General features: G+C 44.1%; 1 protein-coding gene across 1 annotated transcript in view; it reads right to left on the bottom strand.

Moving 5' to 3' along the window:
- The window catches only part of LOC126485050 (repulsive guidance molecule B-like), a 343,575-nt gene extending 340,466 nt beyond the window's left edge, over positions 1–3,109 (bottom strand). The window contains exon 1 of the mRNA XM_050108651.1: positions 2,918–3,109. Within this exon, the coding sequence (XP_049964608.1) occupies positions 2,918–3,109 (192 nt within the window). The remainder of the gene's footprint in view (positions 1–2,917) is intronic.
- Between the last annotated feature and the right edge of the window lie 22,879 nt (positions 3,110–25,988).

The following is a 25,988-nucleotide window of genomic DNA, read 5'->3' as shown; positions in this document are numbered from 1 at the left end:
TTGTTACTGATTTGTTGGAGTGTTGTAGACCCTTTTTTTTGTGTTATATTACAAGCAGTGTTGCAGACTGCGTTATTCAAGTTTCAAAGATAAGTAAACTTTTTAAACTCATTTGTGTGTTTGTTACTCATTTGTTGGAGTGTTGTAGACCCTCTTTTTTGTGTTATATTACAAGCAGTGTTGCAGACTGCGTTATTCAAGTTTCAAAGATAAGTAAACTTTTTAAACTCATTTGTGTGTTTGTTACTGATTTGCTGGAGTGTTGTAGACCCTCTTTTTTGTGTTATATTACAAGCAGTGTTGCAGACTGCGTTATTCAAGTTTCAAAGATAAGTAAACTTTTTAAACTCATTTGTGTGTTTGTTACTGATTTGTTGGAGTGTTGTAGAACCTTCGTTCCCTATCCTGTTACTTGACCGTGAGGCACAGCTGTGTAATAATGACAGGGAGAAGTTGTCTTAGCGGTGTCCTGCACCAGAAGCCGTTTCACTAACTCACAAACTCGGCCTACGGTAACAACAGTGACAACTCGGCCTCCACAGCAGTAGCGACGAAGTCTTGACAAAACTGGCGACGAGGGTTTACAAAAAGAATCCTATTCACACACTTGTCTACCAGTCAGTCATTTAAAAGCCTAGTATTTTCTTTTCGTGCTTGACTTGCAAAAGTTGCGAAAATAGTAAGACAAGTAACTAAAGTTACATGGGTATACAGCTTCACACACATAGACAGATAAAAATAGTTTTTGACCCCTAATCAGGGTATCGTCAAGGAAGTAGCTCATGAAATATTCCAGCAAATATTTGACCGCAAATATTGACGATCTATTCAAAACTTACAGTTGCCTCAACCAAATATAAATTCATTAGACTTGTTACAATTATTACCGAGAAAATAAACTGTTTGACTTTGAGTTGTTTTTGTTTCAGCTGCCACTTCTTTCCAAAATTTATGCAAAACGAACTTATTTGTGCTCCGACAACGCAGAACTCGCAAGATTTCACAAATCAAACTTCTCATATCCACACTCGATATTCGCGAATAAAACTCACGCAGTTATTATCGACTCTCTTATTTCTGTTCAGTTATTAAATGTGGCTGAGGGTGATACTTCAATGCGAACACTGTCATGGAAATGCTATATATACTTTCCGCTACTACGCTAGTGTTATTTCTCTTGTCGTTTACAGCAGTTCCAACACAAAACCGCCCTGAGAAAACTCTCAGCGAGGCGGCTGAGGGGAGAATCTAAATCTCTACAAATCTAATGCCGTTCACTAGTGTTGGCTCCTTTCCAAACGCTACCAGCTTTAGCTAGCAGACAACACTGTCATAAACGAGCGCAACATGTCAATAAATAAGACCGTTTCAAATTCAATTATACAAAAACATTTCAGATATCGACAATTCTTCATGTCACTCTCGTTTTTGTATACGTAGACGCAGTAATATGTGTTGGGCATAACATACATCGAACGAACTAAGGAACACGCTTCTAGGAACGTAGCAGGTATGTTCAACACATGCGAAAGTGTTAATGGGAACTTTCATGGGAATCCTTGAAAGAAAGGAGTAGTTCTGGTAAAAGTCTATTAGGTAATATCACAGAACTTGTATTCGAAGACGACTGCAAGTGACAATTATCGTGCCATCATAGCATATCCCGCATAGAGATAATGAGATCAAGGTAAGCAAGAGTAGTGCGCTGACACAGGCACGGACAGTTATATTCCCATTGTTCAGAGCGGGAACGGAAAACACAAGAGAATCAATGATGTTGGTGTGAAGTACCATCCGTCATGCAGTGTACATTGGCGTGCGAAGTACACTGAAGAGCCAAAGAAACTGGTACACCAGCCTAATATCGTGTAGCGCCCCCGTGAGCACGCAGAAGTACCGCAACACAACTTGGCACACACTCGACTAATGTCTGAACTAGTGCTGGAGGGAATTGGCACAATAAATCCTGCAGGGCTGTCCATAAATCCGTAAGAGTACGCGGGGGTGGGGATCTCTTCTGAACACCACGTTGCAAGACATCCCAGGCATGCTCAATAAAGTTCATGTGTCGAAAGTTTGGTCGCCAGCGGAAGTGTTTAAGCCCAGAAGAGTGTTCCTGGAGCCACTCTGTACCAATTATGGACATGCGGGGTGCCGCATTGTTCTGCTGGAGTTGCCAAAGTCCGTCGGAATGCACAATGGACATGAATGGATGCAGGTGATCAGACAGGATGCTTACCTACGTGTCACCTTTTAGAGTCGTATCTAGACGTATCAGGGGTCCCACATCAATCCAACTTCACATGACCCACACCATTACAGAGCCTCCACCAGCTTGAACAGTCCCCTGCTCACATGCAGGGTCCATGGATTCATGATGTTATCTCCATACCCTTACACGTCAATCCGCTCGATACAATTTGAAACGAGACTCGTCCGACCAGGCAACATATTTCCAGTCATCAACAGTCCAATTTCGGTGTTGACGGGCCCACCTGAGGCGTAAAGCTTTGTGTCGAGCAGTCATCAAGGGTACCCGAGTAGGCCTTCGGCTCCGAAAGCCCATATCGATGATGTTTCGTTGAATAGTTCGCATGCTGACACTTGTTGATGGCCCAGCATTGAAATCTGCAACAATTTGCGGAAGGGTTGCATTTCGGTCACGTTGAACGATTCTCTTCAGTCGTCGTCCCGTTCTTGCAGGATCTTTTTCCGGTCGCAGCGATGTCGGAGATTTGATGTCTTACCGGATTTCTGGTATTCAATTTTTTCTATAGGTATTAAGGTACTTTCTGTAAAGTCCTTTGGCCATTTTCCTATCATGTATATTTGACTGCACAATTCAGTCCACTGCTTTTTCCCCTCTTTTCTCCAATGACTTTAACAGTTCCGCAGGAATCTCATCAGTTCCCATTGCCTTTCCATTTTTCATCTCCTTCATTGATGCTTCAATCTCACTAGTTTGTACTGCATTTCCTTTGTCATCATCTGCAACTTTATCTTCTTCTTCTATCCCAAGATCTTCTTCGCTTGGTCGGCTGTCTGCAGCATATAGCCATTCTATATATTCTTCCCATCTTCTCATTATTTCTTGGGGTTCACTCACCATTTTACCTTCTGCTACCTCTACGTCCTTTAATCCTTTGTTGTTTTTTCCTTTTCCCTGAATGTCAAATCCATTGCTTCTTTGTACATCAAATCATATTTTCCTTCTTTCTCTAATTTTTCTATCTTGTCACACTTTTCTGTAAGCCGTTTCTCCTTTGCTTCTTCTGTCTCTCTTCTTAATTCATTATTTAACCTCCAGTAATTGCGCTTCCCTTCTTCTTTGTTTACAGTTTTCCATTCCCTGCGGTAATCCATCTTGGTTATCATATCTGGTGTTGCCCATTATTTCTTTACTTTTTTCCTCTCCTTGACTCCAAGCGTTTCGTTAGCTGCCTTTTTGATCCCATTTTTAAAACGATCCCATCTTCCTTCTATGCATTCCCTTTCCTGTACTTGCATCATGATTTCACAATATGCTTTCTCTAATTTTTCACAATTGCCTCTGTCTTTCCGATTCTCAGAGTTAATGCGCTCTCTCTTCTGTCCTTTCCATGTTGTTTTCAAGTTGTCTAGAACCTCAGCTACTACAAATATATGATCTGAATAAATATCTGCCCCTGGATAACTTTTGACACTCTTTAGGCAATTTCGGTATCTTTGTCGGCTCATTATGTAATCAATTTGATGTCTTTTGTTGTCAAATCGAGATCTCCAAGTATACAGTCGTCTTTTGTGGTTATCGAGTATTTCCAACTATGATGAAGTTATCATTACAGTATTCCAACAATCTTTGCCCTCTCTCATTTCCTTCTCCCAATACAAATTTTCTCAGAGCTTTTCCTCCTGGTCCTTTGCAAAAGGGCTGTTTAGGTTTTTATGTTGTTAACGCCACGTAGTGCTTTGTATGAAAATCGCTGACTGCGCTGCGTGCAATCTGTGGCTGGTTGGACTCATTGTTGGATTATTCGCTAGTGTAGTGTTGGGCAGTTGGATGTGAACAACGTGTAGCGTTGGGCAGTTGGAGGTGAGCCGCCAGCAGTGGTGGATGTGGAGAGAGAGTTGCCAGAGTTTTGAGAGGTTACTATAAGGGGACGATCTGGAAGTGTGTCCGCCAGAAAAAGGAAATTTGTAAGATTGGATGTCATGAACTGATATATATATGATGACTTTTGAACACTATTAAGGTAAATACATTGTTTGTTCTCTATCAAAATCTTTCATTTGCTAACTATGCCTATCAGTAGTTAGTGCCTTCAGTAGTTTAGAATCTTTTATTTAGCTGGCAGTATTGGCGCTCGCTGTGTTGCAGTAGTTCGAGTAACGAAGATTTTTGGAAGGTAAGTGGTTCATGAAAGGTATAGGTTATTGTTAGTCAGGGACATTCTTTTGTAGGGATTATTGAAAGTCAGAATGCGCTGCGCTAAAATATTGTGTGTCAGTTTAGTGATGATCAGAATAAGTAAAGAGAAAACCGTCTGAGTACGTTCAGTTTTACTCAGCTGTTTCTGAAAATAGGGGGAGAGGAAATTATTTTGCCGACCACTAAACAAAGCTCTGAGGAAAAGACTTGCCAAATGTTGAATCTGGAGCGTTGCACTATATGGTGTGGAGACCTGGACATTGAGGAAGGAAGATGAAAGAAGATTGGAGGCACTAGGTATATGGATATGGAGAAGAATGGAAAAAGTGAAATGGGAAGACCAAGTAAGGAATGAAGACGTATTAAGAAGATATGTAGAAGAAAGATATATGCTGTAAGTCTTCAGAAAGAGAAAACGGAACTGGATTGGACATTGTTTGAGGAGAGACTGTTTATTGAAGGAAGGAATAGAAGGAATGATGGCGGGAAAAAGGGACAGAGGAAAAAGAAGATATCAAATGCTGGACAATATCAAAGGAGACAAATATACAGAAATGAAAAGACTGGCTATGGACAGACAAAAGTGGAAGAGGCTTAACCCATGACAAGACCTGCCTTAAGGCAGAATACCATACTGCCACTGATATTCACGGCATACTCGTGAAATGGTCCTAAGGGAAAGTTGCCACTTCATCGCTACCTCGGAGATTCTGTGTCCCATCGCTTGTGCGCCGACTATAACACCACGTTCAAACTCACTTAAATCTTGATAACCTGCCACTATAGCAACAGTAACATCTAACAATTGCGCCAGATACTTGTCTTATATAAGCGTTGCCGAGCACAGTGCCATATTCTGCCTGTTTACATATCTCTGTATCTGAATACGCATGCATATACCAATTTCTTTGGCGCTTTTGTGTAGATTCAGATGCTCTTGTGGATGTAGAATTCTCTCGCTCTCCGCTTCAGCGTTCGCTTAGGCGGCAGTCTGTTGTTTTGTGTTCGAACTACCTTCGTTATTTATCGAGTTGTGTAAAGCATGGAGTGGTATGAGGAGCATACGAGTATAGACTATCTGATCAAACGTATCGGGACACATATTAGCGGATATTAATGTGGACTGTATTGATCCTTCGCCTTCACGACGACTTGAACTCTGCTGGGGACATTTTCGGTGAGGTGTCTTCATGTGTGTGGAGGAATGGCAGCTGATTTATCCTCGAGAGCCGAAACCAGCGAAAGCAGTGATGATGTATGCTGGGGTCAGGTGCGAAGTCGATGTTCTAACTCATCCCAAAGGTGCTCCGTCGGATGGAGGTAGGGAATGTGGGTAGGCCAGTCCAGTTCAGGAATATTAATAGCCACAGACCATTGCCTCGTAGTTGCTGCTTTTTGACACTGTGCATTGTCCTGCTGATACAACAACCATCGTCTCAGAACTATTCTTCTACTGTAAGCAGTACACAATGCTGAAAAATGTATTCTTAACCTTCTGCATTTAGCGTCGTCTTAATAGCAATAACATGACCACACCAAAATGTCTGCCGCCGGTAGCTGAATGGTCATCGTGACAGAATATCAATCCTAAGGGCCTGGGTTCAATTCCCAGCTGGGTCGGAGATTTTCTCCGCTCAGGTACTGTGTGTTGTGTTGTGTTGCCCTAATCATCATCATTTCATCCCCATCGACACGCAGGTCGCCGAAGTGGCGTCAACTCGAAAGACCTGCACCCGGCGAACGGTCTACCCGACGGGAGGCCCTAGCCACACGACATTTACATTTTCCACACCACATAACGGGAAACACCCCCAATACCGTAACACCACCACCTCCTCCATTGGCACCACAGATGATTACAGGTAACGTTCTCCAGGCATTCGACAACTCCAAGTACCTTCCACCGGATTATCGTAGGGCGCAGCGTCATTCACCACTCCACATAACTCGTTTCCAATAATCCAGTGTCCAGTGGCGGTGCTGCTGACACCACCACAAGCCTCGCTTAGCACTGGCAGAGAAAGGTGTGACTTACGAGCAACAACTCGACCACTGTGCCCAGTTCTTTTTAACTCTGTACGCACAGTCACTGCGCAGCTGGACTGTGATTCCTTCCGCTGCTTTTGCCTGTTTTCCTACAACCGCACTCCGCAGTGCTGGACCATCCCTTTCCGTCAGTGTCTGAGGTCCCACAGCTCTTGGTTCAGCTGCGGCTGTTCCTTCGTTTTTGCACTTCAAGCCACCGATAGACGATTTGGGCAAATCCCAGATGGATTTGTTACTCAGATGACACCCAATGAGTAGTTTACTGCTGACCGACCCATTTTGGTGTCACTGCCTCTCTAGTGATAACACAAGACTCCCCTCCTGCTATTATATTCAAGGGTCCACCTCTCCTGACACCTGGCGCTCAGTTCCGCATTAAATACGGGTGTCCGGATACTTTTGGATCAGGCAATATATTGTTTCTAATAGATGACGCAGCTGAGATGTACTGACAAAATACAAAACATTAAGAAAAAATGATGCTAAGAAATGACGATAAGAAAATTCTCCAAACACTCATTGTTCCTGCTGGAGATGTAAAGACAAAATACTCATTTTTTTTTCTGGCAAGAATGGAGTATAGGTACCAACCTTGGAATTAGTGAAATGCGAAGCAAGTACTTAGACTAGCGTCTCCAGTTACTAAGAATCACTTAGACTAGCGTCTCCAGTTACCTAAGACTCAAAGCGTAAGCGACAGCCTTTTTTCAGCTGACATTTCTCGTCAGCAGTTAACGACTTGCTTTGCAGTTTGCCCCCTCGGCTGCAGTGTGCAGCAAGTGATAATCGTTTATTGACGTGCATCTAAACGGCAGAAACTAGAGTAGGAATACTAGTCATGTAATTCGGTGATGAACTACAACCAGCACACGTTTAACGCCTGCGTACATGTTCTGGCAGCTATCTAGGGTGTACCAAAAAGATTCATCCGATTTCAAAAAATCATAACTATTATGTTATTTGAGGCATGTGCGTGAACAATGTACTGTTGGAAAGAGCAAACTCTTGAGTTTTACATGGTTCCCGCTAGGTAGCAGCTGCGTATGCCCACTTAATTTCTAATAAAAATGGTGTCGGGACAACAGAAATCGTTTTGTGTTCTACGTTTTGCTCACTGCGGGTCAGTAATAATAGTTCAGCGTGATTTTCGTACTAGGTATAGTGTGGATCCTCCTACAGCACAGAGCATAGATGATGGCATGAACAATACCGATAAACAGGTTGTTTGTGTAAAGGCAAATCGCCGGGCCGTCCCCGAGTGTCTGATTCAGACGTCGAAAGCATCCGCCATAGTTTCAAAAGGAGTCCGCAGAAATCCGTTGGCCGTGCTGCTCGACAGCTCAACATGCCCCCGATGTCCGTCTGGTGTGTGTTGCGTCGACGTTCACACATGAAACCACACAAATTTCGGCTACTGCAAGCTCTTCGTGAAGGTGACAAACAACAACATGTGGAGTTCTTTAATTTCGTTCTTGGTAAGATGGAGGATGACGATTTTCTTCCATGCTTAGTGTTTAGTGACGATGCAACACTCCATTTAAATGGAAAGGTGAACGGTCATATTTTGAGAATATGGGGTACGGGACAACCACATGAAGTTGTACAACACGAGAGGGACTCTCCAAAATTTAATGTGTTTTGTAGAGTTTCACGGGAAAAGGCGTATGGTCCATTTTTCTTTGCCGAGAACACTGCTACAGAAAGCACATATCTCGATATGCTTGAGAACTTTAATTTTCCCACAGATGAAGACCGATTCGTACGACTTCATTTACCAACAGGATGGGGCACCGCCACGCTGGCATCTGGAAGAGCGGGAATGTTTAAATCAAGGGATTGCTGAACGATGGATCGGTCGCACTGGACCAAATGATTCAGCCTTACATTACTGGCCTCCAAGGTCACCGAACCTGACTGTATGTGATTATTTCTTGTGGGGGTTTATAAAAGGTTCCGTTTATGTACCTCTGTTACCAACACCAATAAATGAACTCAGACATCGCAGCTGTAGAAGCTGTAATTCAAGACATGCTCGCTGCAATTGGGAAAAATTTGAATACCGCATTGACATATGCCATGCATCTCAAGGGGGGCATATTGAACACCTATGAAAAGGTATCAAAAAACTTTGAGTTTCCCGTTTATCAAAAAACAAAATTCATTGTATGTGCTTCTTATTTTCGGAAATACAGACGTGCCAAATCGGATGATTTTTTTTGATACACCCTGTATTTGTCCTCGCTCACTTCGCCGGCCAGGGTGGCCGAGCGGTTCTAGGCGCTACAGTCTGGAACCGCGCGACCGCTACGGTCGCAGGTTCGAATCCTGCCTCGGGCATGGATACGTGTGTGTTGTCCTTAGGTTAGTTAGGTTTAAGTAGTTCTGAGTTCCATGGGACTCTTCGTGAATTTGTGGCGGTACAAACTGCCTTAGACGACACTGCGAGCACCTCGTGGTTTATGCAAGATGGTGCCCGGCCACATCGCACGGCCGACGTCTTTAATTTCCTGAATAAATATTTCGATGATCGTGTGATTGCTTTGGGCTATCCGAAACATACAGGAGGCGGCGTGGATTGGCCTCTCTATTCGCCAGACCTTGAACCCCTGTGACTTCTTTCTGTGGGGACACTTGAAAGACCAGGTGTACCGCCAGAATCCAGAAACAATTGAACAGCTGAAGCAGTACATCTCATCTGCATGTGAAGCCATTCCGCCAGACACGTTGTCAAAGGTTTCGGGTAATGTCATTCAGAGACTACGCCATATTATTGCTACGCATGGTGGATATGTGGAAAATATCGTACTATAGAGTTTCCCAGACCGCAGCGCCATCTGGTGTTGAAAATTGTAACTACTGTAATTTCGAAAGTTTGTCTGCCTGAAAATGTACTGTTGTCCCAAGCATATTGCAACAAACGGTATATTTCTATCGCTGCTCGTTTCGTTTTTATTGCCGTTTCAAATATACCGGTCATTTTTGAAACACCCTGAATGAACTGTAGCACATAACAAAAGAAAGAACCATTCAAAGACGCCTGATACACCAATCCTCCGCATTACGTTTCCCCTTATAGTAAATAACATTCGCGACTGTCGCACTTTCTTTTATTAATGGCTAATGGTTTGAAAAGATCGATGTTCCGCCTTTAGGAATTTGACTGTTTGACAGTTATAGCTGCATAGCACGGAATTGGCTACCAACCATCATTCTAAGGCATGTGACTGTGGACTGTTCACGAAAGGATAACTCGAAGGGAAATAAATTACCGAGAGACTAAGAAAATATAGGAAAATTTACACGAAATATAGGAAAATCTACTTACTGTAACCGAACCATTTCAAAACAAATCACGCAGAAACAAACAAAAAATCAACGCCAATCAGAGCTAAAACACAATAGCTCTTTAATAATAAGGTTTAAATTTACCGACAGTTTATGAGTTACAATATCGCTGATGTTCTCAATCTTTTCTTCGAAGATAAAAATATATTTTGTTTTGAAAAATACGTGCTAGGTCTCCCCCTGGAGTTTGGCAGTGGTTGTATCTGAGTCTTTTACTTTCTCTTGGTCTTTTGTTTCTGAGATTCAGATTATACACGGAAATACAATGGCTATAGCGTTCACAAAACTAACATAGCAAGGCCATGGCTCTGTTACAAGGTCAGATCAGTTCATTATCCAGACTATCGTCCCTGTAACTACCCTTCTTCAAGAGCCACATATTAGCACGGTCTCCTCACAGATACTCCTCTGATGTGGTTACACGTGGTGGTACGTCTGTCTTCATCACTGAGCCATGCAAGTCACCCCACTGCGACATGGTCGATGATTTGTGGGAGATAAAGGAATGTATGTACCCTAAAAAAAACTAACAGTTTAGCACACTCTATTATTTTCACCTTTAGAACTGCATCAAGGCCTTCCTAGGAACTATGTATTCGACGCTAACAAATGCATTGTTAGTAGAAGCTGCAGAAATGCATGACGCTTTACGATGGAAACTTATGTCGGACTTATTCCTTCTGAAAAGACTTTCTGCAACTGACCACTCACTGACAAACAAACTTGAAGATAATCTGAATGACAAATGAACGGACAGAGAATAAAAACTGCCAAAAATCAGAATTATGTACAAGCTTCATAAGATTTAATGATATTTTGCCTAATCTCCGAAGAACGCCGACTTATTTTCGTTTCGATTGCCAATATAGTGAAATAATTTCAGCAGCCAACACTTTATATTTTCCAACAACAACATTCACCAAATCAGAGCAAATAGTAAAAATTTGTACTGTTGGTAGTTTCCCCGGAGTATTTCGATATTATGTACCGACGCCTCCAAAATAATTGTTAATGACAGAGTGGGCTGCGCTTTCCTGTATCCAAGCACAGGTTACAATGAATTGATTTCGCTTCCCAGTGACACTACTAGTTTTTCTAGAGAAGCTACAGCTATACTTGTAGCTTTACATTACTTTCTGGATCTCACAGTACAAAACATTTTGATTGTAACTGATTGTAGAAACTTACTCCAAGCTATGCAGACACTATCCCTTCTGAAGAACCAGATACACTGATAATGGATGCTATTAAAGCCAGGAAGGAAAACGAAAATCTTGGGAAAAAGGTAAAATTTATGTTGATCAAATTTATGTTCATTTGTGACGGGTTTCAGGCACTCAAAAGAACTTTCGTGTGTGCATGAGCGGTCGGGAGCAACCAAAAGCAGAGGCACCTTAGAGTGGACAAGGTTGGACTGATTGTGTCCGTTGTTTCCCTAGTGTAGCGGTTATCACGTCTCCTTCACACGCAGAAGGTCCTCCGTTCGATACTGGGTGGGAACAGTATTTTCCTGGCTGCGCTGGAATCTACTCCAGTGAACCACGTCATGTGTGGATCTGCTGCATTATGCAGTAGCGCATTTATTGAATTTTTAAGTTGTGATGGCAACCTCGTTACAAATTCTCTGTCAACTGTCTGTTAATTACACTATTGTCATGTTTCTTTTTTATAGTTTTTGCAGCCAATGAATTGTCTTTCACTTGTAATTCACAAATCTCGTAAATTGTAAGTCAGTGGTGGAGTGAACTTACATCGATTCGTGTATTCTCTATGCTGTTGAGATTTACACAGTTTTTTCCGCCATTAATTACTTCTCATTTCTGACCATGAATACAATGCTGATTTTTATCGGACTTTCTCTTCAGATGCAGGCAGCTACAGTGACATGACATTAGCATAATGCGCGGAAGAAAAAGAAAACTTTCGTGGTTTTGCACTAAAAAGAACTCTCACACTTCGTACTTTCATAAAAATTATTATTCAGGTAACACAATGTCTACTACACGCTTCTCACAAGACTACGACTTCTCCCTACGAGAATTAAAGACAAAATAATAATAAATAATTGGCAATAATAATAAATAATTGGCCAAAAAAAGAATGGCGTTTCCATCATTTGTCATTTGCCTTCTGGCGTAGCAAAATACATCTTTTCCGACGCTTACAGCGGTCGCGCTAGTGATTATTATCATTGGTTTTAAATTTTTGTCGTAGCTTGTGGGGGGTTCTCCTTATGTACCTATACAAAGGGACAGGAAATCATTATATTTAATGAAGTAGTCGATGACTTAGCGAAGAACGCTGCAATTAAAAATAGCTTATTATCGCCATTAGAGCTGAAGACTACATTATGCAGAAGAAGAAAGTGCCAATGGGAAGATGGATATTAATTAGCAACCGAATATTTCGTCAATGAAGGACAGGATCATTAGGGCTGCGACTATTGATAAATATAAATAAAACAGGTTTCTCCGTCAGACACTTATTTATTTTGATACCACACGTTTCGATGGTTCCCATCATCATCTTCAGGTGGAGAATTGTTTAGTTATATAGTTGATGTTAGTGTAGAACACAGACGCCTCTAGACAGCAGCAGGTCAAGAGCAAGATATGTTACACTGCGTCTTTTGCTGGTGATGAAACTGTTGCTGTTGCAGCAAAAAACAAAAAAAATTAATCGACTCTATTTGCCTTGTAAGTACACATTACTTTCACAATGTTTTTTTTAACTTTAACATCGCCTTTTTTCAAAAACATAGTTTTATCACCAGCAGAAGACGCGACATAGCCTGCCTTGCACTTGGCCTGCTGCTATGGAAAGGCATCTGTGCTCTACACTAACACACTAGCTAAATAATCTTGCTTCTGAAGAAGATAGTGAGAACCATCGAAACGCGCAGTGATGAAACAAATAAGAGACTTACGCAGAAAACATTTTTCCTTTTTTTATCAGCAATACATGGTAAAGGAAAATATAATAAATACCACCAAACATTCCCTCGAAACCCTGGACACAATGAAGGGAAATAAAAAGTTACATAATTCGCATGAGGTGTAATCACGCGTCATTCCCTAGCCAGGTTCAGCGAATAGACGTTCGCGATAATCCTTACTGCGAATGTGACCAAGTAACAAAAGGATATATAGATCACATGTTTTTTTTCCGCATGTGGCCTCTATACAAACCATACAGTAGTTAACGAGATGTCATCAAGCATTACCAACTAATATAGCAGCTCTCTTTCATCAAAATAATATATTATTTTTAAAACTTATTATGTGATTTTAATCAGAATAAATGTAATCTTATCTCGTAACACGTTATCATCATCATCATTTAAGACTGATTATGCCTTTCAGCGTTCAGTCTGGAGCATAGTCCCCCCTTATAAAATTCCTCCATGATCCCCTATTCAGTGCTAACATTGGTGCCTCTTCTGATGTTAAGCCTATTACTTCAAAATCATTCTTAACCGAATCCAGTTACCTTCTCCTTGGTCTGCCCCGACTCCTCCTACCCTCTACTGCTGAACCCATGAGTCTCTTGGGTAACCTTGCTTCTCCCCACCATCTAAGCCTGTTCGCCCTGACTGCTACATCCATAGAGTTCATTCCCCATTTTTCTTTGATTTCCTCATTGTGGACACCCTCCTGCCATTGTTCCCATCGACTAGTACCTGCAATCATCCTAGCTACCTTCATATCCGTAACATCAACCTTATTGATAAGGTAACCCGAATCCACCCCGCTTTCACTCCCATACAACAAAGTTGGTCGAAAGATTGAACGGTGCACTGATAACTTAGTCTTGGTACTGACTTCCTTCTTGCAGAAGAGAGTAGATCGTAACTGAGCGCTCACTGCATTAGCTTTGCTACACCTCGCTTCCAGTTCTTTCACTATGTTGCCATCCTGTGAGAATATGCATCCTAAGTACTTGAAACCGTCCACCTGTTCTAACTTTGTTCCTCCTATTTGGCACTCAATCCGTTTATATTTCTTTCCCACTGACATAACTTTAGTTTTGGGGATGCTAACCTTCATACCATAGTCCTTACATTTCTGATCTAGCTCTGAAATATTACTTTGCAAACTTTCAATCGTATCTGCCATCACAACTAAGTCACGCGCATATGCAAGACTGCTTATTTTGTGTTCACATATCTTAATCTTACCCAGCCAGTCTATTGTTTTCAACATATGATCCATAAATAATATGAATAACAGTGGAGACAGGTTGCAGCCTTGTCTTACTCCTGTAACTACTCTGAACCATGAACTCAATTTACCGTCAACTCCAACTGCTGCCTGACTGTCCATGTAAAAGACCTTTAATTGCTTGCAAAAGTTTGCCTCCTATTCCATAATCTCTTAGAACAGACAATAACTTCCTCCTAGGAACCCGGTCATATGCCTTTTCTAGATCTATAAAGCATAGATACAATTCCCTGTTCCACTCGTAACACTTCTCCATTATTTGCCGTAAGCTAAAAATCTGGTCCTGACAACCTCTAAGAGGCCTAAACCCACACTGATTTTCATCCAATTTGTCCTCAACTAATACTTGCACTTTCCTTTCAACAATAACTGAGAATATTTTACCCACAACGCTGATTAAAGAGATACCTCTGTAGTTGTTACAATCTTTTCTGTTTCCATGTTTAAAGATTGATGTGATTACTGCTTTTGTCCAGTCTGATGGAACCTGTCCCGACTCCCACGCCATTTCAATTATCCTGTGTAGCCATTTAAGACCTGACATTCCACTGTATTTGATTAGTTCCGACTTAATTTCATCCACCCCAGCCGCTTTATTGCACTACAATCTATTGACCTTTTCTCCACTTCCTCAAATGTGATCCTATTTCCATCATCATTCCTATCCCATTGTACATCGAAATCTGAAACAGTACTGATCGTATTTTCACCTATATTGAGCAACTCTTCAAAATATTCCCTCCATCTGCCCAAGGCATCAACAGGATTCACCTGCAGTTTTCCTGTCTTGTCCAAAATATTTGTCATTTCCTTCATACCTCCCTTTCGAAGACTGCTAATTACACTCCAGAATGGTTTTCCAGCAGCTTGACCCGAAGTCTCCAACCTGTTTCCAAAGTCTTCCCAAGATTTCTTCATGGATTCTGCAATTATCTGTTTGGCTTTGTTTCTTTCTTCAACATAACTTTCTCTGTCTACCTGAGTTCTAGTATGTAGCAATTTTTGATACGCCTTCTTTTTCCTTTTACAGGCTGCCTTGACTGTATCATTCCACCAAGCTGTTTGCTTCATCCTACCTTTACACACTACTGTTCCAAGACATTCTTTAGCCACTTCTAGTACTGTGTCCCTGTACCTTGTCCATTCCTTTTCCAATAGCTGTAATTGACTACATTCAACTAACTGGTACCTTTCTGAGGTCATTGTTATGTACTTGTGCCTGATTTCCTCATCCTGAAGTTTCTCCACTCTTATCCTCCTACATATGGACCTGACCTCCTGCACTTTCGGCCTCACAATATCAATTTCACTGCAGATTAAATAGTGATTAGTGTCATCAAAGAATCCCCTGAATATACGTGCGTCCCTCACAGCCTTCCTGAATTCCTGATCTGTTATTATACATTCAATGACAGATCTGGTTCCCCTGCCTTCCCAAGTATATCGGTGAAAGTTGTTATTTTTTAAAAAAGGAGTTTGTGATTACTAAGCCCATACTGGCACAGAAATCCAAGAGTTGTTTCCCGTTCCTGTTGGCCTCCATATCCTCTCCAAATTTACCCATAACCTTTTCATACCCTTCTGTTCGATTTCCAATCCTGGCGTTAAAATCACCCATGAGCAGAACACTGTCCTTGTCCTTTACTCTAACAACTACATCACTGAGTGCCTCATAAAAACTATCCATCTCATCTTGATCTGTCCCTTCACAATGCGAATATACTGACACAATCCTAATTTTCTTGCTAGACTCTGTCAAATCTATCCACATCAGTCGTTAGTTTACATAACTTATTGCAACTACGCTGGGTTCCATTTCTTTCCTGATGTAAAGCCCTACACCCCATTGTGCTATTCCTGCTTTGACTCCTGACAGGTAGACCTTGTATTCTCCCACTTCCTCCTCTTTCTCACCCCTTACCCGAATGTCACTAACAGCTAAAACGTCCAGCCCCATCTTACTTGCAGCCTCTGCCAGCTCTACCTTCTTCCCAGAGTAGTCCCCATTGATATTAATAGCTCCCCATCTCGTTACCATTCGTTTGCCGAGTCGTATCTTAGGAGTCGCTGGTTTGTCAATTAGAGGTGGGACTCCGTCACCTCCAAAGGTCCGAGGCATTTTGCTCTGATTGTTGCCAGCATCATATTTAAAGTACCAGGGAAGCAGGTTGCTAGCCTTACTTTCCCCGGGTCCCATTGAGTTTTACCCCTAACGGTTGAGGTACTAAACGGTGGATTTGGTAGTCTTTGCCGTCTGAGCACAAAGGTGACCACGACTCAGAATATGTCCGAGATGCCCAGCCTTATTCGAAAGTAATTGGTATGCCGACTGTCGGGACCACTTACTTGGCCACTCATACGCTGCCCGTGGTTCATGAACTAGGACATGACAACAGGAACCCACACCATGAACCACGCTAGAAAAAAAAAATCAGACCTCTCAGCAGCTCGCTGTGTGTCGAGCGTGTTGGAAACCACTTTGCGCTGCAGGAGAGTTTGCTGCTCTCTTCTGTTTGCGGCGCCTTAATGCGGCAGACGTATTCCCGGCGCGATCGGCAGCGGCCGGCCGCCGGCTATCCGGGAAGCCGCGACAGAAAGGCGTCGCACCGGGGCGGCTCAGTGGCAGGAATTTATCCCGGCCCGGGGGTGGGCGGCCGAGAAATTGGCTGCGGTGTCGGCCCTCCGGAGGCAATAAATAAAGGGAGGGGGAGGGGGCGAGACTTCAAAGGGACGCGCTGCGGCCGCGCGCTAGGGGCGCTGCGGTCACCGCGGGGAGACGCCGAATTCCGAGAGAGGAAAAAAAGTCTGGGGTGTAGATGATTTATTCGTGAACAAATGTGTTGGGAACGGAGAGAATAACTTTCTAAAGGGACAGCTCAGGGGAGGCATTGTTGATGATTCCGTTAGTCGGTACGGATTGGAAAATCTGTTCTAGCAGCAGGGCGCCTTGCTGAGAGTTTTGTTCCGTGGTAACAGTTATTTTGTCCGTAGCGCTACACGATGCCACCTGTCCGTTATCAAGTAATAATGTTCATTTTCATTTGTGAACAGGTGTTATAGAACGGAACGTGAGTCTTTCTAGCCATACGTTTAGGGTCGGAAGATCCAACAGTTTGTTTATGGAAGATCTTGTCGTATGCAAGAAAACTGCAACGCCAGGAAATACCTGAGGAGCATCCAGGGAGCAAACATATTGCGCATAAATAGGCGGAAAGACCCATTAGTTCAAAGTGGTTTAAATGTATCTGAGGACTATGGGACTTAACATCTCAAGGCATCAGTCCCCTAGAACTTAGAACTACAGGGCTATTACAAATGATTGAAGCGATTTCATAAATTCACTGTAGCTCCATTCATTGACATATGGTCACGACACACTACAGATACGTAGAAAAACTCATAAAGTTTTGTTCGGCTGAAGCCGCACTTCAGGTTTCTGCCGCCAGAGCGCTCGAGAGCGCAGTGAGACAAAATGGCGACAGGAGCCGAGAAAGCGTATGTCGTGCTTGAAATGCACTCACATCAGTCGGTCATAACAGTGCAACGACACTTCAGGACGAAGTTCAACAAAGATCCACCAACTGCTAACTCCATTCGGCGATGGTATGTGCAGTTTAAAGCTTCTGGATGCCTCTGTAAGGGGAAATCAACGGGTCGGCCTGCAGTGAGCGAAGAAACGGTTGAACGCGTGCGGGCAAGTTTCACGCGTAGCCCGCAGAAGTTGACGAATAAAGCAAGCAGGGAGCTAAACGTACCACAGCCGACGGTTTGGAAAATCTTACGGAAAAGGCTAAAGGAGAAGCCTTACCGTTTACAATTGCTACAAGCCCTGACACCCGATGACAAAGTCAAACGCTTTGAATTTTCGGCGCGGTTGCTACAGCTCATGGAAGAGGATGCGTTCAGTGCGAAACTTGTTTTCAGTGATGAAGCAACATTTTTTCTTAATGGTGAAGTGAACAGACACAATGTGCCAGAACTGTGAGCTCGCATCAACGATGCTTTCGAACTCATTGATGGGGACATGCTGCGCCGAGTGTGGGAGGAACTTGATTATCAGCTTGATGTCTGCCGAATCACTAAAGGGGCACATATCGAACATTTGTGAATGCGTAAAAAAAGCATTGTGAAAATATATCAAATAATAAAGTTATTGTAGAGCTGTGAAATCGCTTCAATCATTTGTAATAACCCGGTACTTAAACCTAACTAACCTAAGGACATAACACAGATCCATGCCCGAGGCAGGATTCGAACCTGCGGCCGTAGCGGTCACGCGGTTCCAGACTGAAGCGCCTAGAACCACTTGGTCAGTACGGCCGGCAAGACCCATTAGTGTTCCACTACACTGTTTTCCTTAACTCACGGGTATCAGTAATGACCGTATAATATTGGGTTCGTGCATAAGTACGTAGCATTTTTCCGTAAGTTTAATAAACACAGCTGATACACACAACAAAGACTTTAATCATTAGTTGTACACCGATGAGCGAGAACATTATGATCAGCGACTGTTATAACCAGGAATAACACAATAACCTCTTCAGTCTGGTTTATTAAATCACAAATCACTTTTTAACAATTATGTTAGCCAAGCGTCTACCCAGGCTCACACTCAGAAGTAATGCATCATTAAAGTTTGGTTATACCAATGTCCATATGTGCATGGTGGGGTGCACGTCCCGTAATTATTCCCAAGTCCAGTGAAGTTCAGTCTCTCCGAGTGAAGTCGCAGCCTCTAGTTGTGCGGCGAGTCATCCACAAGCAGCTGGAACACGGCGTACTGCACTTCCCGATGTGAACTGTCGTTTGCGGCGGCGGCCGGGTTTATATAAGGCTTGCTAGTTAATGGAGCCGTCGGCTGGGGTCGCTGTTTTCCAGGGAAAACCAATCGCAATGTTTCCTGGCGTAGCCAATTGCTGTGTGCTGACAAACGCGCGCGCGCGAAGGCGGGCAGCGATGGTAGCCGCGAGCCGCCCGGAGAAGTGCGGCCAGCGATGTACACTCCTGGAAATGGAAAAAAGAACACATTGACACCGGTGTGTCAGACCCACCATACTTGCTCCGGACACTGCGAGAGGGCTGTACAAGCAATGATCACACGCACGGCACAGCGGACACACCAGGAACCGCGGTGTTGGCCGTCGAATGGCGCTAGCTGCGCAGCATTTGTGCACCGCCGCCGTCAGTGTCAGCCAGTTTGCCGTGGCATACGGAGCTCCATCGCAGTCTTTAACACTGGTAGCATGCCGCGACAGCGTGGACGTGAACCGTATGTGCAGTTGACGGACTTTGAGCGAGGGCGTATAGTGGGCATGCGGGAAGCCGGGTGGACGTACCGCCGAATTGCTCAACACGTGGGGCGTGAGGTCTCCACAATATATCGATGTTGTCGCCAGTGGTCGGCGGAAGGTGCACGTGCCCGTCGACCTGGGACCGGACCGCAGCGACGCACGGATGCACGCCAAGACCGTAGGATCCTACGCAGTGCCGTAGGGGACCGCACCGTCACTTCCCAGCAAATTAGGGACACTGTTGCTCCTGGGGTATCGGCGAGGACCATTCGCAACCGTCTCCATGAAGCTGGGCTACGGTCCCGCACACCGTTAGGCCGTCTTCCGCTCACGCGCCAACATCGTGCAGCCCGCCTCCAGTGGTGTCGCGACAGGCGTGAATGGAGGGACGAATGGAGACGTGTCGTCTTCAGCGATGAGAGTCGCTTCTTCCTTGGTGCCAATGATGGTCGTATGCGTGTTTGGCGCCGTGCAGGTGAGCGCCACAATCAGGACTGCATACGATCGAGGCACACAGGGCCAACACCCGGCATCATGGTGTGGGGAGCGATCTCCTACACTGGCCGTACACCACTGGTGATCGTCGAGGGGACACTGAATAGTGCACGGTACATCCAAACCGTCATCGAACCCATCGTTCTACCATTCCTAGACCGGCAAGGGAACTTGCTGTTCCAACAGGACAATGCACGTCCGCATGTATCCCGTGCCACCCAACGTGCTCTAGAAGGTGTAAGTCAACTACCCTGGCCAGCAAGATCTCCGGATCTGTCCCCCATTGAGCATGTTTGGGACTGGATGAAGCGTCGTCTCACGCGGTCTGCACGTCCAGCACGAACGCTGGTCCAACTGAGGCGCCAGGTGGAAATGGCATGGCAAGCCGTTCCACAGGACTACATCCAGCATCTCTACGATCGTCCCCATGGGAGAATAGCAGCCTGCATTGCTGCGAAAGGTGGATATACACTGTACTAGTGCCGACATTGTGCATGCTCTGTTGCCTGTGTCTATGTGCCTGTGGTTCTGTCAGTGTGATCATGTGATGTATCTGACCCCAGGAATGTGTCAATAAAGTTTCCCCTTCCTGGGACAATGAATTCACGGTGTTCTTATTTCAATTTCCAGGAGTGTATTTCTCGGCCACGTAAGGGAGCGTGCGTGTGAAGACGGCCAGCGATGGAAGCAGCGGGCCGCCCAGAGAAGTGCGGCCAGCGATGTATTTGGCGGCCGCGTACTGGAGCGCGTTGTTCGGTGTTTGTTAGAAGTGGTGTATACCACACCGACCTACTATCGATGTAAACCCGTTCAGGCGATAGCAGCGTCACGTGGCGAGGAAAGGCTGCTGGTTAGTCACGTGCACGGTGCGTGTAGCATTAGTGAGCGAGCTATTTGTATGTAGAATGGGGAACGTACGCGATCTATCTGAGTTTGACGGAGGGCAGACTGTGATGACCCGGAGGCTAGGCAGATCATCGCGAAACCTGTACCACTTGCTGGCTGTTCGAGGAGCGTCGCCGGCCGGAGTGGCCGAGCGTTTCTAGGCGCTACAGTCTGGACCCGAGCGACTGCTACGGTCGCAGGTTCGAATCCTGCCTCGGGCATGGATGCGTGTGATGTCCTTGGATTAGTTAGGTTTAAGTAGTTCTAACAACGGGAGGCCGCCAATTGTGAAATTCAGATTAGATTCATACTGCGCATAATAAAAGCTCAATGGCCAGAGGTGTAGTGTGGCAAAGCATCAAGATGCACTTCTCAGCCGTTGTCGAGAAAATCGACAGTTAAAAGAAACCGTTGCGGTGAAATACTCTGGACGATTATTAATTTTCTACAGCGTCGTGGCGCAGCGGTAAGCGCTCGGGTTCGTAATCCGAAGGTCGCCGGATCGAATCTCGCGCCATGCAATTTTTTTTATTAGTTTTTTGTAATTCAAATATGGTATTAATGAATTGCTTATGCACGTTGGTGAAGGCGGATCGCTCTCCAATTGCACCGCCTCCATTTTTCCGTTTTTTTTTTTTTTAACAGGGTGTACCAAAGCTCTTCCGTCCGCACTGATTTTCGACAATGCTATAAGTTGCGCTAGGGACCGCACCTACCTTCTTTCGAAGTTAGCAGGCAACTACGCTGTTATGCGGCGGCTCGTTTCGGCCCATTCAACATCTGTCCTTCAAGTGTAACGAGCGAGTAACGGAGTTTATATTTCATACCTGCCACAGCAAATTTGTGTTCGTGGGGTCTCTATTCTAATTCGAACGTTTGACTTACGCTATACGTATTCGTTTCGGATTATCGTTTCTACGTCTTCCGTTAACTATGCGTGGTTAACATTATGAAGACAATTAATAACATTTGTGAAATACAACTTTGTTTGCGGAAAACATAATGATGTTCGAAGTCGTCAGTTTTTCCACGACAAACGACTTTCAACAACTTATTATATGCATAATTGTTGCAACTGATTGCCGGGAATTATATATATATATATATATATATATATATATATATATATATATATATATATATATATATATATATTTGAATTATAAAAAAACATACTAAAAAAAAAGTTTGCATAGCGCGAGATTCGATCCGGCGACCTTCGGATTACGAACCAGAGCGCTTACCGCTGCGCCACGACGCTGTAGATATTTATTAATCGTAGACAGTATTTCACCGCAACGGTTTCTTTTAACTGTCGATTTTCTCGACAACGGCTGAGAAGTGCATCTTGGTGCTTTGCCACATTACACCTCTGGCCATGAGGTTTTATTATGCGCAGTATGAATCGAATCTGAATTTCGCAATTGGCGGCCTCCCCTTGTAAGTTCTAAGGGACTGATGATCTCAGCAGTTCAGTCCCACAGTGCTCAGAGCCATTTGAACCATTTTTCGAGGAGCGATCTGGTGAGTGTCTTCATCAAGTGGCGAAACCAAGGTGAAACTATGTCCAGACGCCGTGGGGGGTTGCGCAGCATGATGTCGAACGTTGCAAGCTGGGCAGACTGGTGAAACACGATACCCGGCGAACTGTGGGGGGAACAAGATCAGGCTTTAATGCTGGGCAGAGCAGAAATGTGTCTGAACACACAGCGCAGCGAACACTCCTAACGATGGGTCTCCGCAGACGGCGACCTATGCGTGTACCAATGTTAACAACACGGACATCGGCAACTACGACTGAGATGAGCACGTGACCATCGGCACTTGGCATTGGCGCAGTGGCAGAACGTTGCCTGGTCTGATGAATCACGATACCTTCTTCATCATGCCACTGGGAGGGTGCGAATCCGTCGTGTTCCGGAGAAACAGCTTCTTGATACCCGTACTGCGACAAGCTGGCGGCGGCTCCATTGTGCTGTAGGGAACTTTCAGTTGGCCGTCTGTGGATCCAGTGGAGCTCGTGCAAGGCACCGTGACCACCAAGGGGTGTGTACACTGGTTCCAGACCACGTACACCTCTTCATGACGACCGTTTTTCCCGAGGGCAGTGACATCTTTCGAGGAGATAATGCGCTATGTCACAAAGCCAGGAGTTATTCGAGGAACACACTGGCGAGTTCCAGTTGATGTGCTGCCTCCCCCAACTCATCAGACCTGAAGCCGATCGAACACATCGGAGATGTGATTGAACGTGACATCAGAGGCCATCATCCTCCCCCCCCCCCCCACCCTTAGCCCCGTCCCCGGAATTAACGGGCGCTAGGTCACTTGTGTATGCAGATGTGGTGCCAAACGCCTCCAACGACGTACCACGCCTCACTGCTTCCATGTCACGACGCGTTGCCACTGTTTCCGTGCCAATGGTGGACGTACCGGCAATTGAAATAGGTAATTGGTCATCATGTTCTGGCTAATAAGTGTATATTCTCCTTCACTATTTACAACAGTCTGTCATCGCTGGGGTAACTTTTCCAATCTTCGACTGCAGATACCAAGTAGTTTTGAGTCTAAGAAATCGTCAAGTCATGCTCGGAGCGCATTTTCATTTGGTAAAGAAATCCCTTGAGCACTGATCGATAGACAGGGAAAAGGTGAAAATCTGAGGTCACAAGATCAGCTGAAAAATGTAAGTGCGGAATGCCTTCCCAACCCAACTCCTGTATAGTGATATTACTCGCGATCATCCGCTTGTAACAACACCAACGCTATACTATTGTACATATAATAAATTTTTCTTCTAATTTTCGATAAATTAGTGTAAGCAATGTTCTGATTTCATTTCTTTTTTTTCTTTTCATGTCATTATGTTAAAGAAACTGTAAACAATTTTCGATGTGAATATTAATGTTTATGTCAAATTGCAAGCAATATTACAACAAAATTGAAATGTAAGAAATGTTGAAACTGTTGTAAGATGTCAAAGTTGTAATTGTGCGTCTGGTCCATACGTAGGCAATGTATTAGGATATGCAGAATGCAAAACCTCGGGTGAATACCCTGTCTGTAGGGGAGCGGTAAAAGGTGGATGGCAGGCGAGCGCGGGAAAATGCACACGGTCGCTGCACGGCATAACGGGCTCAGCAGTAGTAGTCGGAGTTGGGCATCGGTCTGAGAAACACGTTCTGGATCGAGGAGGCTCTCCTGGAAAGCGTGATTTCGTTGAGCCTCGGATGTGCCGTTTCCGACGCCTATACAGCATGGCAATATTCCATAGGCACTAAACGGAAAAGTATTGCGACGCTAAGAAGAAGCAAAGTGCCAATACATCAAGAGCCATTGCTGTGATTGTATGTGTGCTCTGTGCCTCGCCATCTCGCCGCCCGCCAACCGCCACATCGATACAAACAGGTTGAAACTTTAAGTACTGTATTCGTGTGGACCAGTGTTACTTTTGTTCCTGACTGTTCAATAACAACTTAAATTTTACCAGAACTTTCCTATCAGTTAATTATCCTCACAACTAACCTAGACAGGGTCCTTTCCACATGTTGTGCAATCCGAGTGTCCCGAAATGAAGATTTAAAGTTTATGTTAATAATACTTACCTGCAGACCTATCTATGTTAGAATGATGTTTAAAGAACTTTGTTGTTAATGAATATATAGGTCTGGCAAAGTTGGAAGATAATGTTGAAATTGGTTTAGTAATGAAGTTTAATTATTTGAGGCAGATAAAATGGTAATTAAATGAGCAGGAAATAAGCTAAAAAGAGTAGTAACTCACCTATTGGAAATCTTGAGTGCTTAATGAATCCTTTAATCAATATTTTCAATACAATGATCATAACAGTTTCAGGGTCTCCTCCCCTTTTTTTTCTTTTATATTCATTTGAATTCTGAAGTGAACTGAACTGATTTGACCAGCAAAGTTAAACTTAATATAAAACCTAAATTTATCAGTGTTTTACCCTTTTCAAAATTGACATTGTATGTGTGTTTCGAAAGTGCTATTGCTAGGGTAACCTACGCCCGAATTTAATCAGATCAATAGACAGTACGAAGTTTGTAGTAAACATTATAGTGTATTGTTGTGTATTTATGGCTCGTCCATATTAGTACAGAAAGTGAAATTATTAGTTCAGTAGATTTTCTGGTTCTAAAAGTTACCATATTATGCAGTGTTATTACGTGTTGTTTTGTATGAAAGTACAGCAACTTGTACAGGGAAGAAACTCAGTTAATGCCTAATTAGGCTGGCGACCGTATTATTAACAATTTGGTAGCATCTGCTGTGTTGTTTCTTGTCCGTCCTAACGTGTGCTTGCACTCCGGAATTGCTTGACGTATCATTGTTGTTACTGAGTGGGTGTAAGTCTGATTTGCCTCCATTCAGGTACACGCGGTCAAAATCTATACAAAAATCCTTTCTCCTAAGGTGAACCCCGTCAACTTACCATAGTACAGGCTTTAAAGAGTATCGTACGCAATAGCGCAGTGTTACACGCTCTCGTGTTTACGAGGGGCGTCCAGTGATTAATGTAACACGTTTTTCTCTGGAAGCAGGTTAGTTTTATTCAGAATGCCAGTACACCTTATTATTTCCTTCTCATCTGCCTAAAACATATATTTTTCAACATAATTACCAGCCGGTGTGGCCGAGCGGTTCTAGGCGCTTCAGTTTGGAACCGCGCGACCGCTATGGTCGCAGGTTTGAATTCTGCGTCGGGCATGGATGTGTGCGATGTCCTTAGGTTAGTTAGGTTTAAGTAGTTCTAAGTTCTAGGGGACTGATGACCTCAGATGTTAAGTCCCATAAGGCTCAGAGCCATTTTTGCAACATAATTTCCGTTCAATGCGACGGTCTTACGCTACATTTTTGGGAGGACCTGTACGCCCACACGGTACCACTCTACTGATCGTCGTCGGAGCCAGCGTCTCGTTGCATCAATAGTCCATTCATCATCTACGTGGCGCTTCCCGCGAAGTGCTTTCTTCATGGACAGATGGAAGTCGGAACTTGCCATATGGTGGACAAGGAAGAACAGTCCAACGAAGTTTTGTAATCTCCTCTCGGGTGTGCAGACTGGTGTGAGGCCTTGCGTTGCCATGGAGAAGGAGAAGTTCGTTTGTACTTTTGTGGCGATCACCTCGAGTGAGTGTATCCGCACGTTCCAACATCGGAGGAATCACAGCTGTAGGTGAGGCCAGCCTGCACGCGGGAGAACAGAGAAGCCTGCGCGACCTTGTTGCGATGATAACATTCTCACCCAACGACTCACCTTGCTTTTGTTCACTG

The sequence above is a fragment of the Schistocerca serialis genome, chromosome 6 (assembly GCF_023864345.2).
Source record: "Schistocerca serialis cubense isolate TAMUIC-IGC-003099 chromosome 6, iqSchSeri2.2, whole genome shotgun sequence".
NCBI classification, from domain to species: Eukaryota; Metazoa; Arthropoda; class Insecta; order Orthoptera; family Acrididae; genus Schistocerca; species Schistocerca serialis.
Note: the sequence above shows the minus strand (reverse complement) of the source record. Positions and strands in the feature narration are given on the sequence as shown.